This window comes from Aquarana catesbeiana, linkage group LG04, assembly GCF_042186555.1.
Source record: "Aquarana catesbeiana isolate 2022-GZ linkage group LG04, ASM4218655v1, whole genome shotgun sequence".
In the NCBI taxonomy this organism is placed as follows: domain Eukaryota; kingdom Metazoa; phylum Chordata; class Amphibia; order Anura; family Ranidae; genus Aquarana; species Aquarana catesbeiana.
The window spans coordinates 443,117,799-443,135,748 of NC_133327.1; the positions used below are offsets into that span (position 1 = coordinate 443,117,799).

A 17,950-nucleotide genomic window follows, 5' to 3' on the forward strand; every position below is an offset into this window, starting at 1 on the left:
TATATATATATATATATAACATAAACAAAGGGACACGTTCTCCAATGCAAATATATTTACTGAATCTACAAATCATCAAAGTCGTCATGTTCATCAATTGCAGCTACTGTATACAGTTGCGAGCATCCCTGCTCTTCCTCAGGCTGTATGGCTTTGTGTGAAAATTCTATGAGTGATTCCCTCTTTTGTTCAAAAACTCTAGTACAAGTGGGTGTTACCCCACAGGTGTGTCCCATGCTTCCAAAATGAAAGGCCCTGGGAGAAAAACATTAACCCCATATCAGTTCCAATTTGTTTCCTACCTAGGCAAACAGATGCCTGCACAAGCCAAATAGATTGAGAAAGAGATAAAACAAAATTTTCAACTCATAGTGTCACAATCAAAACATCAATAATTCCATATAAACATATTTTCATTCATCATCGAAATAAAAATATCTTAAATGAAAAAATCGCATACAGGTGCAATAGACATGTAGTCCACAAATTCCAATCAGGACTTCATAGGATTTTCATCCTTCTGATCAATTCCCACTTATTCCCATGTGTCAAGATGCGACTATCTGAAAGTAGAAAATGTAAAAAAGTCGCTACCTGGATCATCATAAAAATAGATGCGACTATCTGAAAATAGAAAATGTAAAAAAGTTGCTAACTGGATCGTCATAAAAATAGGTACAAATCATAGTCCCTATTCATCCCATCTGGATAGAGGGATCGTAACCTGTTGATCCACCAAACCTCTCGCTGCTTAAGTCTCAATATTCTGTCACCCCCTCTTCTGTCTCGGGGAACCTCCTCAAGCACCATAAATCTTAAATCTGAGGCCTGATGCCCTTTCTCCAAAAAATGTCTTGATACTGGCAGCCCTGGTTGTTTCAATCTCATGGTGCTGCGATGCTGTGCGATTCGGTCTTTAATCTTTTGGGTTGTTTCACCAACATAGAATAATTTGCATGGGCAGGTCAGAATATAGATCACATAGGAGGATTGGCATATAAAAAATCCTTTAATTGCAACCTTATCTCCATTTTCAGGATGGACATACTGGTCACCTTTAAGTAAATGCTTACATTGAATGCAACTCAAGCAGGGAAAGCAGCCTTTCCTTTTCTTACCCAGAAATGTCATTTTAGATATGTTTTCCCTTGGTCTATATTCTAAACTCACCAATGCGTCTTGCAGTGTTTTATTTCTTCTATCTGTGGATAGGAGCGTTTTAAAAGGGGCCAATGTTTCTTGATGACTCTAAAAACCTGCTCGCTGTAACTGTGAAATTGCATCGGTAATCGTCTCGTCTGTGGTCTATGTCTCACTGGAGCTGTACCCATCTCCTCCTGCTCTATCTTTTTTACTTCTTGTGAAATAATGTAATTGGGATATCCTCGTTCCTGAAACTTAGAACACATTTCCTTCATTCTTAAATTCCTCATGGTTTCATTACTAACTATTCTCCTGACCCGCAAAAGTTGGCTTCTTACAATGGAACGGAAGACATGGGGGGGATGAAAGCTGTCAAACAATAGTAAATGATTCCTATCAGTTGGCTTGATATACAAATCGGATTCCATCCGATTGTTATCAATATAAATCCTGGTATCCAAAAATGGAACCGATTTCCCCCAATGTTGATTTTGAATTGGATCTCATGAGAAAAATCGTTCAGCATCACATCAAAGGCAAGTAGCGATTCCATGTTGCCCTGCCATATGACAAAAACATCATCAATGTATCGCCACCAGGTGGCGCAATGGCTTTTAAATAATTCATTCTGAAAGATGTACCTGTGGTCAAAGTCATTCATAAATGTACAGGCATATGGTGGAGCAACATTAGAACCCATTGCAACTCCTTTCAGTTGCATAAAAAATTGATCCTTAAACAGAAAATAGTTGTTTGATAATATTATTTTAAATAATTTTTCAAAAAGATAGATTTGCATGTCTGAAAAGTTATTACATCCTCTAATCAGATCCATCGCCGCATCAATACCAGGTTGATGTGGGATGGATGTGTACAGACTATTGACATCCCAAGTGACTAAAATTTCATTTCCAGAACACTGGGAAATTTCCTTGATTTTACACAAAAAATCATTAGTGTCCTTGATATATGCTCTGGTGTTCTTCACAAGGGGTGCCAAGATCTTGTCTAAAAACTGTGCAGTTGGAACAAAAATAGAATCGCGTCCTGACACTATGGGACGACCAGGTGGAGAATAGCTGTCTTTGTGTGTTTTAGGTAAGGTATGCAAAATGGGAATCCGGGTATGAGCAGGTAACAAAAAATCATAAAGGTCACGTGTGATCATTCCCTCTTTTAAAGCTGGTTTTAAGACACTTTCTAGTTACTTCCTAATTTGCCAGGTGGGGTCATTCGGCACCTTTTTATAGACAGTTTGGTCACTCAACTGACGTAGGATTTCATTTTCATACAGTTGTGGGTCCATCACCACTACCTGACCCCCTTTATCTGCCGGCTTTACTATAATGTCCTCCCGTCGGCTGAGACATCTCAAAGCAGATCGTTCTGTGTGTGACAGGTTATTGGACACATGATCTCTATAATCAATTTGATAGACCAATTCCTTTATTTCCCGGGATACCTCTTTCACAAAGGTTGCAACAGGGGCATAGGTAGTGGGTGGTACTGATTTACTTCTATTTTTTAAACCCAAAGATTTACAGGTCAAGGCACTATCTGTAACATCCCCGTTAGGAAAGGGTTTATGAGCAAAATGAACTTTCCATCTGATATTCCGAAATAAACTATATAAATCTTGGTCAAGTAAAAAAGAGTCAAGATGGCTTTTAGGACAGAAAGAGAGACCACGATTAATCAGTCCTACCTCATCCGAAGATAAGACGCATCATGAGATGTTGTGGACTAGGGATCCCGGGATCGACCTCGATTGTCTCGTGGTTGACGGTAGTGGTCCTGACCGGGTATCCCCTCTCTGTTCATCCGGGACCTCGTTTGCATACGAGAGTGTCTCCCTCTCCGGCCTTGTGATAAAAAATTGGACGATGAGTCTTTGTCAGTGTTGGCTGATGAGTTGTCCGATGCCTCTCTCCTAATACCTCCAGAGTCAGACCGACCACGTCGATTACAGGATCTGGGCCAACGATGTACTTGATTTCTTTCATAGACCTCGACTAGCGGATACCTAGGGGCTTACGGGTGAGGTTGACCCCTACACTGTTTAATGACAATGATGAATATAAAAGCACCTTTATGCAGATCCTGAACAAGTGTTCTTTCGATCTGAGGACACTTACCATTTCTTACATACACAAGGAATTGGCTATATTATCTGACCAATTAGTTGGTTGAACAGGACTTAAAAGCCTCAGTGACATCTGATGAATTTGTCAAACTGAAGGATTCAGTGGATGAAACTATTAACAAACATAGAACTGATCTGGAAATCAGAAAGAGAAACAAATTCGATCGAGATGTCGAGGACTATGAAAGAAATCAAGTATATCGTTGGCCCAGATCCTATAATCGACGTGGTCGGTCCGACTATGGAGGTATTAGGAGAGAGACATCAGACAACTCATCAGCCAACACTGACACAGACTCCTCGTCCAATTTTTTATCACAAGGCTGGAGAGGGGGACACTCTCGTATGCAAACGAGGTCCCGGATGAACAGAGAGGGGATACCCGGTCAGGACCACTACCGTCAACCACAAGGCAATCAAGGTCGATCCCGGGATCCCTAGTCCACAACATCTCACGATGCGTCCTATCTTCGGATGAGGTAGGACTGATTAATCGTGGTCTCTCTTTCTGTCCTAAAAGCCATCTTGACTCTTTTTTACTTGACCAAGATTTATATAGTTTATTTCGGAATATCAGATAGTTCATTTTGCTCATAAACCCTTTCCTGACGGGGATGTTACAGATAGTGCCTTGACCTGTAAATCTTTGGGTTTAAAAAATAGAAGTAAATCAGTACCACCCACTACCTATGCCCCTGTTGAAACCTTTGTGAAAGAGGTAACCCGGGAAATAAAGGAATTGGTCTCTCAAATTGATTATAGAGATCATGTGTCCAATAACCTGTCACACACAGAACGATCTGCTTTGAGAAGTCTCAGCTGACGGGAGGACATTATAGTAAAGCCGGCAGATAAAGGGGGTCAGGTAGTGGTGATGGACCCACAACTGTATGAAAATGAAATCATACATCAGTTGAGTGACCAAACTGTCTATAAAAAGGTGCCGAATGACCCCACCTGGCAAATTAGGAAGCAACTGGAAAGTGTCTTAAAACCAGCTTTAAAAGAGGGAATGATCACACGTGACCTTTATGATTTTTTGTTACCTGCTCATACCCGGATTCCCATTTTGTATACCTTACCTAAAACACACAAAGACAGCTATTCTCCACCTGGTCGTCCCATAGTGTCAGAACGCAATTCTATTTTTGTTCCAACTGCACAGTTTTTAGACAAGATCTTGGCACCCCTTGTGAAGAACACCAGAGCATATATCAAGGACACTAATGATTTTTTGTGTAAAATCAAGGAAATTTACCAGTGTTTTGGAAATGAAATTTTAGTCACTTGGAATGTCAATAGTCTGTACACATCCATCCCACATCAACCTGGTATTGACGCAGCGATGGATCTGATTAGAGGATGTAATAACTTTTCAGAATTGCAAATCTCTCTTTTTAAAAAATTATTTAAAATAATATTATCAAACAACTATTTTCTGTTTAAGGATCAGTTTTTTATGCAACTGAAAGGAGTTGCAATGGGTTCTAATGTTGCCCCGCCATATGCCTGTACATTTATGAATGACTTTGAACACAGGTACATCTTTCAGAATGAATTATTTAAAAGCCATTGCGCCACCTGGTGGCGATACATTGATGATGTTTTTGTCATATGGCGGGGCAACATGGAATCGCTACTTGCCTTTGATGTGATGCTGAACGATTTTTCTCATGAGATCCAATTCAAAATCAACATTGGGGGGAAATCGGTTCCATTTTTGGATACCAGGATTCATATTGATAACAATCGGATGGAATCCAATTTGTATATCAAGCCAACTGATAGGAATCATTTACTATTGTTTGACAGCTTTCATCCCCCCCATGTCTTCCGTTCCATTGTAAGAAGCCAACTTTTGCGGGTCAGGAGAATAGTTAGTAATGAAACCGTGAGGAATTTAAGAATGAAGGAAATGTGTTCTAAGTTTCAGGAACGAGGATATCCCAATTACATTATTTCACAAGAAGTAAAAAAGATAGAGCAGGAGGAGATGGGTACAGCTCCAGTGAGACATAGACCACAGACGAGACGATTACCGTTTTTTGATGCAATTTCACAGTTACAGCGAGCAGGTTTTTAGAGTCATCAAGAAACATTGGCCCCTTTTAAAACGCTCCTATCCACAGATTGAGGTCTTTCAACAAACACCATTTAAAGCCTTTAGAAGAAATAAAACACTGCAAGACGCATTGGTGAGGTTAGAATATAGACCAAGGGAAAACATATCTAAAATGACATTTCTGGGTAAGAAAAGGAAAGGCTGCTTTCCCTGCTTGAGTTGCATTCAATGTAAGCTTTTACTTAAAGGTGACCAGTATGTCCATCCTGAAAATGGAGATAAGGTTGCAATTAAAGGATTTTTTACATGCCAATCCTCCTATGTGATCTATATTCTGACCTGCCCATGCAAATTGTTGTATGTTGGTGAAACAACCCAAAAGATTAAAGACCGAATCGCACAGCATCGCAGCACCATGAGATTGAAACAACCAGGACTGCCAGTATCAAGACATTTTTTGGAGAAAGGGCATCAGGCCTCAGATTTAAGATTTATGGTGCTTGAGGAGGTTCCCCGAGACAGAAGAGGGGGTGACAGAATATTGAGACTTAAGCAGCGAGAGGTTTGGTGGATCAACAGGTTACGATCCCTCTATCCAGATGGGATGAATAGGGACTATGATTTGTACCTATTTTTATGACGATCCAGTTAGCAACTTTTTTACATTTTCTATTTTCAGATAGTCGCATCTATTTTTATGATGATCCAGGTAGCGACATTTTTACATTTTCTATTTTCAGATAGTCGCATCTTGACACATGGGAATAAGTGGGAATTGATCAGAAAGATGAAAATCCTATGAAGTCCTGATTGGAATTTGTGGACTACATGTCTATTGCACCTGTATGCGATTTTTTCATTTAAGATATTTTTATTTCGATGATGAATGAAAATATGTTTATATGGAATTATTGATGTTTTGATTGTGACACTATGAGTTGAAAATTTTGTTTTATCTCTTTCTCAATCTATTTGGCTTGTGCAGGCATCTGTTTGCCTAGGTAGGAAACAAATTGGAACTGATATGGGGTTAATGTTTTTCTCCCAGGGCCTTTCATTTTGGAAGCATGGGACACACCTGTGGGGTAACTCCCACTTGTACTAGAGTTTTTGAACAAAAGAGGGAATCACTCATAGAATTTTCACACAAAGCCATACAGCCTGAGGAAGAGCAGGGATGCTCGCAACTGTATACAGTAGCTGCAATTGATGAACATGACGACTTTGATGATTTGAAGATTCAGTAAATATATTTGCATTGGAGAACGTGTCCCTTCGTTTAGGTTAATGGATATCGGTGGAGAACAGGGAGTCCACCTTGACACCATTCCAGTCTAACAGCAAGGACAAAGAAAAGGCAGTACCCCACCCAAAGTTTGAATATATATATATATATATATATATATATATATATATATATATATATATATATATATATATATGCCCGAGGCATAAGTGTGTTATGGCAACCATTTTCATAGAAAGATCAAGGAAGCCAATTTCTTCCGCATGCCTCACTAATCGGTAATGAGAGGTTAACTTTAAAAGATTAGTTTACTACTGCACATGTAGGTCATTTCATGCCACACACTTCACAATATTCTAGTAACAGTGGGAGGATTTCGAATTAAAACTTTTTTTTAAGTTTCTGCTTAGGAGCCCTTGAAGTTTAAAATGCTTGCATAGTATTATAAAAGCAGACCTTTCTACTGCAATTTTACCTTGCAGGGTTGTAATCATGAGAATGGGGGGTTTGTATATCCCATTCCTGACACTCCAAATCGGACTCAGTCATTGAAATTTTCCCCCTGTAATTTTCTCCACTGCAATGAAAGCAATCATCTGTAGAAGAAGCATTAAATCTTGATCAGTATTTTGTATTGATACAATATGCCCTGTTGCATAATCACGTGATGAAAGCTTGCATAAGTCAATAACGTTTTAGTTTGAGTTGTGAAGTACCCTTAAGCATAGTACACACTAATCTTTTTTTTTTTTTTTTTTTTTTTTTTCGTGCAACCCAGCAGGGCTGAACAAAAAGTAACTGACAGCTCCAGAGGAGCTTCTGTACTAACTATCCAACGTTAGTACAACGATCTCCCCTGCTGTGCTATTGTGTTCTGACTGGGGGGTGACATCCCCTCCAGAACACTCTGATCAGCGCTCTCAGCCATTGGCTGAGTGTGCTGACCGGGAGCCGGTCGGCAGACCTCTTTCGGTCATGCCCTTTTGACAGAAGCAGGATGAAGTTCAGTACACACGGCCAAATGTCAGTCAGTATCTATTGAACCAGCCAATGCCGCTCGACATTCTGCCCTGTGTACTAGGCTTTAGCCTCAAAAAAAGAGTTGTAGGTTGCAAAAGTTGACTGGCTTTAAACAGCAGCTGATTGGCCTAAGGAATAGTGCTTTTATAGAGTGGTGAAATTCCTTTTTGACAGACAGATATATGTAAATTTACCCTTATAATTAACATATAATAAACATTTACTCACCTTCACATTGGGGAATGTTGCAAAATTCATATCTAATGGCGGGGTCTGTAGTGTAACACCAAGGTCCATTTGAATCTCCATCTGGATTTCTACAAAAATTTGCTTCAAGCCCATCATTTGGAAACTTTTCATGAGTAAAGCTGGGCAAGAAAAAAATCTGTGTCATATTACAGCACCATGAAAAATGTAAAATGTGGTAAACATGTCATCATATGCTAATGTATTTGGGGAAATTAATTAAAAAGTATCTGAGACAAACTTTGTCTCAACTGGAGCTCAGCCAATCAGCCTTTCATTTTTTACTTTATAGTAAATAGGTTGCTTTATATTCCTGCAGACAGAGCCAGGTCAAGGGGGGAGCAAAAGGGGAAGAACCCCTCAATAGGAAGGGGGGGCACAGGTGGAGAGTGGAGCAGGTATGTGACTGCTGCCACTAAAGCTGCCTGAGGGCAGATGCCCAGCAGTAGCACAGACTGCCAGAGGGAGCCCTGAGCAAAGACCTTACACTTGCAGTGGGGTGCCCAGTGCTGGAGCGCTCCCTGCATTCCTGCACCCAGTGCTAGAAAAAGCCACAGTTCTCGGTCAGGTGGAGTGATCTCAACCCTACAGATGACTGTCATTCAGAGGCCGGGAAGATAGAGAGCAGTGCCACGTAGCAGTGTGTTGGGTTCAGCTAAGCCAATAAGTAGCAGATCAACATTAATGCAGTCGTTTATGCAGTGCCACGTAGCAGTGTGTTGGGTTCAGCTAAGCCAATAAGCAGCAGATCAACATTAATGCAGTCATTTATGCATTTACTGTGAAATTATTTCTAGGGGGGTGAGGGAGTTAGTTTTGCCACTGGCCAGATATGCAGCATGAAGGGCTTAATTAACTGACACTAGTCACTAATGCACTTACCACCAATCCACGGGGTTATTATTGTGTAAACTGGAACCAATACTGGGGGTTATTGAAAAAGCAGGCACCAAGGTTAGGGGTTATTATTGTGTATACTGGCACCAATGTTGGGGTTTTTATTATGTAAACTGACACTAATTTGGGGGGTTATTATTGATTAAACTGGCACCAATGCTGGGGGATAATATTGCTGAAACCGGAACCAATGCTGGAGGTTATCATTATGTAAACTGCCACCAACGCTAGGGGTTAATATTGCTGAAACTGGAACACTGCCCATGGTTATTTTTGTGCAAACTGGCACCAATGCTTGGGGTGTTATTACATAAACTGGCACCAATGTTGGGAGTTACTATTGTTTAAACTATTGTTTTAATGTTTGGGGTTATTGCTGTTACTAACAGTAATACTGGGGGTTATTATTGTGTAAACTGGCACCAATGCTTGGTACTGTTATTGCAGAAGCTGGCACCAATGCTGGGGATTATTATTACAGTCATTATAATTGGGCTTCTTTTGTCAGTGTGTCATCTTTTGAATAGAATAAAATATTTTATTCTTTTAACCAAATACATTCTAGCGCTCCTAAACAGAAGTCCACAGGGAGCCAATGACTGCAGTGTCACAAAAACAAGTAAGTTTAGCAAATATAGTGTATTGCACTGTTCTATTGCACCATAATGTATGGTAGAATTCTTAGGACTTGTTCGCACCAGCAAGCCACTCTGATCACAAGACTGTTGGTGTGCACTAGAAGTAAACAGTGCTGATGTTCTAATCCTGGTGTATCACACTGTTTACTTTTGTTTTAGAACTTTATTGAAATGTCACAAGTGATATTTCCTTAAAGCGGATCTGCACCCACCCTGTTTTTTTTTTTTTCACCCCTGCTTACTCTAAGGAGGTATCTGCACATTTCAGATACTCACCCATCCAGTGGATCCAGCATTGTCCTGCTGAGATCCTCTAATGCCCAGCCACAGCTCTGTCCTGTGCTGCCATGTTCTTTCTGATGTCATCGAGAAGCCAATGACATGCCTGTGAGGCCACCCTCTCCTCCTTTCCTGAATGGAAGGCTATGCCTCCTGGGATATGTGACGTGCATAACCTGGAAGGCACAGCGGGCAGTGTGCATGTCATTCGCCTAAGGCGAGGCCTGACTCTTTTGCTTAAAAAAGTTAAAAAAACTGTGAGATACATATGGATTATGGAAGATGGGGTGGAGGGCAGTAGTGGAAGTAAGTTCTATTCACGCAATGACATTGCATCGCAACCTACTGCACTGAGAAAGGAACTGCATTCAGTATATATTTTTTGTCTTTAAAAAGGCACCGACTTATTTGTAATAAACAACCCACTTAGTTTGCCATTTCACCCTGGGCACCAGAGCACTGGTACTGTCTGCAGATAAGTATGATTTTATTTATGATTCTAACATTGCTAACACTTGGTGCTGAAGTGCCTCAGGAACTGATGCATTGCATTCAACCCAGAAAGCATGTGTATTAGCTGTAGAACTGTCACAGTGATGTGAACAGCACTGGCTTGAGTATGGTTAGTATTATACCCAGTACAACACAGTTTGCTGGTGAAGGTAGATTTATAATGTACAATATTGTCCACATAGGTATCCAAAATATCCAAAAGAAATGTAATATGCCTTAATTGTACCTTGTAAATATTGATGTGTGCTGCATTCCATATACTGTACTTCTGTACAAACCTTTGGTCACTACCTGTCACCTGTTCTTTTCCTTTTATTCTACCTTCTCTTCTCTGAACATTTTGCTGGCCAGCTTACTTAAAAGGTAACTCCACTTTTGTGGGGAAAAAAATAGTAAATAAATATAAATAATATAGCGTATACAATTGCAATACAAGTCATATTGTAATTGAATGTTATTAAAACTTATCTTTCCTTTTTCAATTTGCAGCTCTGCAATGTTCTGAAAATGCAATGCAATATGGCAACCTGTACAATGTGTACAGAACATCCCCCAGAAACATAATTTCCTGCTTATGTGATTGGCTCACTGATTTTCCCAGAAGTCTACACTAAGATACAAGTCAGATTCCAGGCATCCCCTGCAACAAAAATGTCATTTTTGGTGAGATACTCCCAATAGAAAATAACAACTAAAGGGATGCAGGCCCTGCACTTTTCCTCATTAGTGCCCTGCAGGTGCCACAGCTGATTGATAATTATGAAACCACTCCCATTGGGCTCATTTTCCCACATGGACACAGTGATTTCTTTAGAATAAGGGTAATACAAAGACATTGAAGTTCAAAAGAGCCAACTTCCCTAAACTACGATCCTTGGTAGAAGATACTAAATGGGATAAAATCTTAGGAACAAAGAACACAGAGGAAAAATGGGTATGCTTTAAGAGCATATTAAATAAGGGCATTAGCCAGTGCATCCCAATAGGAAATAAATTTAAAGAGCTAATAAAAGTTCTGGGTGGCTTAACTCCAATGTAAAAATGCATATAAAAGCAAAAAAGAAGGCCTTCAAAAATACAAGGCTGAGGGATCATCATCAGCATTCCAACATTACAAAGAATTCAACAAGAAATGTAAGGGTGCAATTAGGGTGGCTAAGATAGAACACGAAGGGCACATAGCGGAAGAGAGTAAAAAAAATTAATTAAGTACATAAATAGTAAAAAAGGGATCTCAGACCATATTGGTCCCATAAAGAATGATGGAGGGAATCTGGTTACTAAGGAATGAGAGACGGCGAAGGTATTGAATTTATTCTTCTCCTTAGTCTTCTCAAGGGAATCGGGGGACTTCAGTAACCAAAACTGCAATGTTTATCCTCGTGATACGTCACAGGAAGCACCCTCATGGCTAACAGAGGACAGAATTAGAAATAGACCTGAAAAAACCCCGAGGGTTCTAAGGAACTCAGTCAAGTAATGGCCTGACCATTGTTCCTAATTTTTATGAACAGTCTACTGACTGGAATAGTACCAGCTGATTGGAGAAAAGCCAATGTAGCACCAATATTTAAAAAAGGGCCAAGATACATCCCTGGGAATTACAGACCAGTTAGCCTAACATCAATAGTCTGCAAGCTGTTGGAGGGGATGATAAGGGACTATACACAAGATTTTAGTAATGACAATGGAATCATTAGCAGTAATCAGCATGGATTCATGAAGAATCGTTCTTGCCAAACCAATCTATTAACCTTCTATGAGGAGGTGAGCTGCCATCTAGATAAAGCAAGGCCCGTAGATGGGGTATATCTGGATTTTGCAAAAGCATTTGATACAGTTCCCCATAAACATTTACTATACAAAGTAAGGTCCGTTGGCATGGACCATAAGGTGAGTACATGGATTGAAAACTGGCTACAGGGGCAAGTTCAGAGGGTAGTGATAAATGAGGAGTACTCAGAATGGTCCGGGTTGGAAAGTGGGGTCCCCCAGGGTTCTGTGCTGGGACCAATCCTGTTTAACCTATACACAAATGACCTGGAGGATGGGATAAGCAGCTCAATCTCTGTATAAGCTAAGCAGGGCAATAACTTCTATGCAGGATGTGGTAACCTTGCAAGAAGATCTGAACAAATTAATGGGGTGGGCAACTATGTGGCAAATGACGTTTAATGTAGAAAAATGTAAAATAATGCATTTGGCTGGCAACAATATGAATGCAATCTACTCACTAGGGGGAGAACCTCTGGGGGAATCTAGGATGGAAAAAGACCTGGGGGTCCTAGTAGATGACAGGCTCAGCAAGCTGCTACAAGCAAAGCCAACAGAATATTGGCATGCATTAAAAAGGGGATTAACTCCAGAGATAAAACGATAATTCTCCCGCTCTACAAGACTCTGGTCTGGCCGCACCTGGAGTATGCCGTCCAGTTCTGGGCACCAGTCCTCAGAAAGGATGTGCTGGAAGTGGAGAGAGTCCAGAGAAGGGCAACAAAATGAATAAAAAGACTGGAGGTCATTAGTTATCAGGAAAGGTTACGAGCACTGAACTTATTCTCTCTAGAGAAGAGACGATTGAGAGGGGATATGATTTCAATGTACAAATACCGTACTGGTGACCCCACAATAGGGATAAAACTTTTCAGCGAAAGGGAACTTAACAAGAAACGCGGGCATTCACTAGAATTAGAAGAAAAGCAGTGGTCTCAGCGGGGAGCATCGATAATTTAAAAAAACTAATAGATAAGCACCTGAATGACCACAACATACAGGGATATACAATGTAACACTGAGATAAAATCACACAGATAGATTGGAGTTGATGGACTTGTGTCTTTTTTCAACCTCGCCTACTATGTCTACTATGCCTAAAATCCTAATAATGTACATAGACCACTCAGAAGGGAATGTTTTTTTCTCAACAAAAGTGGAGCTTTAAAGTGATTTAAACGATCACCTTGTAAAACAACCCATTCAGTTTAAAATAGAAATGAAACTCAAAACATTTTTATATAGATATAAAAAAAACACACTATAAATACATGTTTTCCCTTTTTTATAAGTGATCACATTCCTTCTGTTCTCAGTTGCATAGGAGCTGGGGGGAGAAGCAGCAGCACATTGAGCTTCCCAATGAATAGCTGTGCAGCTGGGGGGGGGGGGGGGTGTCAGGACAAATTTGATTATTGGAGGAGAGCAGGCTGAGATCCCAGCATAGCTAGAGAACTGACCACGCTGTGCTCTCCTGCTTAGTGTGGTCAGTTTTTAATAGGAAAGCAGAGAGACTGGCAGGAACACCAGGGATTTCACATAAAAGACAATACAAAGAGAACAGGATACTTTCTCATACAAGTACATGGTACAGCATGCACATATCATGAAAATTAAGTGTTGGGATAACAAATGCCTTAGGCTACTTCCACACCGTGCCGGGCGGGTGCTGGCGGTAAATCGGCGCTGTTTTTAGCGTCACTCTACCGTCGTTTTAGCGGCATTATTCGGCCGCTTTGCGAGGTGGTTTTAATCCCCGCTAGCGGACGAAAAAGGGTTAAAACCATAGCTTTTACCATCGGTTTGGCGGTGCTGCCCCATCATTTTCAATAGGCAGGGGAGCTTTAGGATACACCGTATCCTGTATACACCGCTCCTATAGTGCTGTAAAGATGCGGCTTGCAGGACTTTTTTTACCGTCCTGCAAGCGCACAACTCCCCTTTCTTACATGAAGAGCTAATGTGCAGTGTGAAACCCAAATATCATGCATACATGTTCACTAGAGGGGAATAACAAAAATTGCATCATTTCCCATTACACAGGGGTGAAGGGGAGTTAAATCTGCCTTAATAAATGCATTTTAAATAAACACGTCATGGTATGAATGATAAAAAAACCTCTACTTTGGTAAATGTGGGGTGTTTGATGCCCAAGCTTGACATGTTATCCCAGATTTTGTTTTAGATTCAGTTCCTCGGTAATCCTTTCCAGTTCCAGAAATGCATTCTTCAAGGTAAACTAACAGAATAGATACATGAATAAATTAAATGGAATACAGATGTAGTTCTTAAACAGCTGTATTAGCACCTCACCATTATCAATGTACAGTATATATTTATATATGTAGCTTGGGGGCATTGTGGGGACACAGGGGGCACAAAGAGGGGGGGGGCTCTGCAGAGGAGGGGAGGTCTCTGCAGCAGGATAAGGGGTACTGCGGGGAGTTGTGAGGCTTTGCAGGGAGGCAGGGTGGAAGATGGGGCTGTTGAGGCTGGCAGAGGGTATTGTGGAGTGATAGGGGGCTCTGGAGGAAGCCTGGAAAGCACTATGAAGGGTTTGAGGTAGTGTGCACTCTAGAAGGATTGTAGAGGAAAGTAGAGGGAGCTGAACTTGCATGGGACACTGTGGACAGAGATTGCTTATGAGGGGGATGGGGAGCTGTGTTTGCCCTAATTAACCCTGTTTGTACTCTGATGGCAGATTTCACTGTCAGTCGGAAACCAGATTAGAACACTCTCTGTCCTAAAAATGAGCTTGGCTTCTTGCATTGTGTGTTAATGAAAAAAGATGCAGCCTGTCCTATGCCTTCCTAAGGGGACAGACTGACTGACATTGTTCTGAAATGCTTGTTGTCAGCCATGGGGACTTATGCCGCGTACACACGAGCGGACTTTACGGCAGACTTTGCCCGGCGGACGGGATTTCGTCGGACAATTCGATCGTGTGTGGGCTCCAGCGGACTTTGTTTTCTCAAAAGTTGGATGGACTTAGATTTGAAACATGTGTCAAATCTATCCGATGGACTTGAGTCCGGTCGAAAAGTCCGCTCGTCTGTATGCTAGTTAGACGGACAAAAAGCCACGCTAGGGCAGCTATTGGCTACTGGCTATGAACTTCCTTGTTTTAGTCCGGTCGTACGTCATCACGTACAAATTCGTCGGGCTTTGGTTGATTGTGTGTAGGCAAGTCCGTTCATTCAGAAAGTCCGTCATAAAGTCCGTCGAAAAGTCCGCCGGGCAAAGTCTGCCGTAAAGTCCGCTCGTGTGTACGCGGCATTAATGTTGACAGCCCTACTCACTACTGAGCCATTCCCACTCTCAGATTGCCACAAGGAAAAGGCAAATCATTTTGTAGTTCATAAGAGAGTTATTTGCGATAACCCAAAAAGTGTGCAGGGGACACAGAACAGCTCTGAATTTCTGTGAAGAGCAACATTTTTTTGCACTTTTCAAACAGATTTAACATTTTAAACAGATATAATAAAATGCTACCAATGGTATAGTAAACAGACTAAAAGAAAAATTAAAAAAGAAATGTATTGCTAGGGTTTGCATAAACTTTAACTGCTTCCTGACTGCCTCACGCAGATATACTGCGGCAGAAGGACAGGTACAGGCAGATTGACGTACCTGCACGTTGCCCTTTAAGAGGCAGCTTGCAGGCGTGCGCCCAACAGGAGCTCCGTGAGTTTGTTCGTGGGTCCCGCGAACATCGACTCCGCGGATACCCGCGATTATCTCATGGAGAGGAAGGACGGGGAAAGCTAATGTAAACAAGCATTTACCCGTTCTGCCTAATGACACTGATACTGATCACAGCTCCCTGTAATCGAGAGCAGTGATCAGTGTAGTGTCACACATAGCCCCTCCCCCCACAGTTAGAATCACTCTCTAGGACACACTTAACCCCTACAGCGCCACCTAGTGGTTAACCCCTTCACTGCCAGTCACATTTACACAGAAAGCAATGCATTTTTAACCACTTGACGACCGCCTCACGCCGATGTACGTCGGCAAAGTGGCACGGACAGGCAAAATCACGTACAGGGTACGTGATTTGCCTTCCGCGGGTGGGGGGTCCGATCGGACCCCCCCCGGTGCCCGAGGCGGTCGTCTTTTGTCCAGCGGCGATCGGTGATGAGGGGGAGACCATCCGTTCGTGGCCCCCCCCTCGCGATCGCCGCCGGCCAATGAAAACACTCCTTTGCTGCTGTATGCTAAACAGCAGCAAAGGAAGTGATGTCATCTCCCCTCGGGTCGGTATTTTCCGTTCCGGCCCGAGGAGAGAAGACATCTATGTGAGTGCACCAACACACACACACACAGTAGAACATGCCAGGCACACAAAACACCCCGATCCCCCCCCCGATCGCCCCCCGATCCCCCCCCAATCACCCCCCCCCCCGTCACAAACTGACACCAGCAGTTTTTTTTTTTTTTCTGATTACTGCATAGTGTCAGTTTGTGACAGTTACAGTGTTGGGACAGTGAGTATTACCCCCCTTTAGGTCTAGGGTACCCCCCTAACCCCCCCTAATAAAGTTTTAACCCCTTGATCACACCCTGTCACCAGTGTCGCTAAGCGATCATTTTTCTGATCGCTGTATTAGTGTCGCTGGTGACGCTAGTTAGTGAGGTAAATATTTAGGTTCGCCGTCAGCGTTTTATAGCGTCAGGGACCCCCATATACTATCTAATAAATGTTTTAACCCCTTGATTGCCCCCTAGTTAACCCTTTCACCACTGATCACCGTATAACCGTTACGGATGACGCTGGTTAGTTCGTTTATTTTTGATAGTGTCAGGGCACCCGCCGTTTATTACCAAATAAAGGTTTAGCCCCCTGATCGCCCGGCGGTGATATGCGTCGCCCCAGGCAGCGTCAGATTAGCGCCAGTACCGCTAACACCCACGCATGCAGCATACGCCTCCCTTAGTGGTATAGTATCTGATCGGATCAATATCTGATCCGATCAGATCTATACTAGCGTCCCCAGCAGTTTAGGGTTCCCAAAAACGCAGTGTTAGCGGGATCAGCCCAGATACCTGCTAGCACCTGCGTTTTGTGCCTCCGCCCAGCCCACCCAAGTGCAGTATCGATCGATCACTGTCACTTACAAAACACTAAACGCATAACTGCAGCGTTCGCAGAGTCAGGCCTGATCCCTGCGATCGCTAACAGTTTTTTTGGTAGCATTTTGGTGAACTGGCAAGCACCAGCCCCAGGCGTCAGGTTAGCGCCAGTACCGCTAACACCCACGCACGCAGCATACGCCTCCCTTAGTGGTATAGTATCTGAACGGATCAATATCTGATCCGATCAGATCTATACTAGCGTCCCCAGCAGTTTAGGGTTCCCAAAAACGCAGTGTTAGCGGAATCAGCCCAGATACCTGCTAGCACCTGCGTTTTGCCCCTCCGCCCGGCCCAGCCCAGCCCACCCAAGTGCAGTATCGATCGATCACTGACACTTACAAAACACTAAACGCATAACTGCAGCGTTCGCAGAGTCAGGCCTGATCCCTGCGATCGCTAACAGTTTTTTTTGTAGCGTTTTGGTGAACTGGCAAGCACCAGCCCCAGGCAGCGTCAGATTAGCGCCAGTACCGCTAACACCCACGCACGCACCGTACACCTCCCTTAGTGGTATAGTATCTGATCGCATCAATATCTGATCCGATCAGATCTATACTAGCGTCACCAGCAGTTTAGGGTTCCCAAAAACGCAGTGTTAGCGGGATCAGCCCAGATACCTGCTAGCACCTGCGTTTTGCCCCTCCGCCCGGCCCGGCCCAGCCCACCCAAGTGCAGTATCGATCGATCACTGACACTTACAAAACACTAAACGCATAACTGCAGCGTTCGCAGAGTCAGGCCTGATCCCTGCGATCGCTAACAGTTTTTTTTGTAGCGTTTTGGTGAACTGGCAAGCACCAGCCCCAGGCAGCGTCAGATTAGCGCCAGTACCGCTAACACCCACGCACGCACCG

The 17,950-nt window shown here is 42.5% G+C and overlaps 1 protein-coding gene across 5 annotated transcripts in view; it reads right to left on the reverse strand.

The window, feature by feature from the left end:
- Positions 1–17,950, reverse strand: part of LOC141140367 (plasminogen-like) — a 335,624-nt gene that overhangs the window by 245,830 nt on the left and 71,844 nt on the right. For all 5 annotated transcript variants that reach the window (XR_012243931.1, XR_012243929.1, XR_012243930.1 and 2 more), the window contains 3 exons: positions 14,085–14,199; positions 7,843–7,982; positions 7,070–7,190 (listed from right to left, as the gene is read on the reverse strand). Coding sequence is in view for 1 of the 5 variants with exons in the window: in XM_073627455.1 (XP_073483556.1) it covers positions 7,070–7,190; positions 7,843–7,982; positions 14,085–14,199 (376 nt within the window). In the remaining 4 variants the exon portion in view is untranslated. The remainder of the gene's footprint in view (positions 1–7,069; positions 7,191–7,842; positions 7,983–14,084; positions 14,200–17,950) is intronic.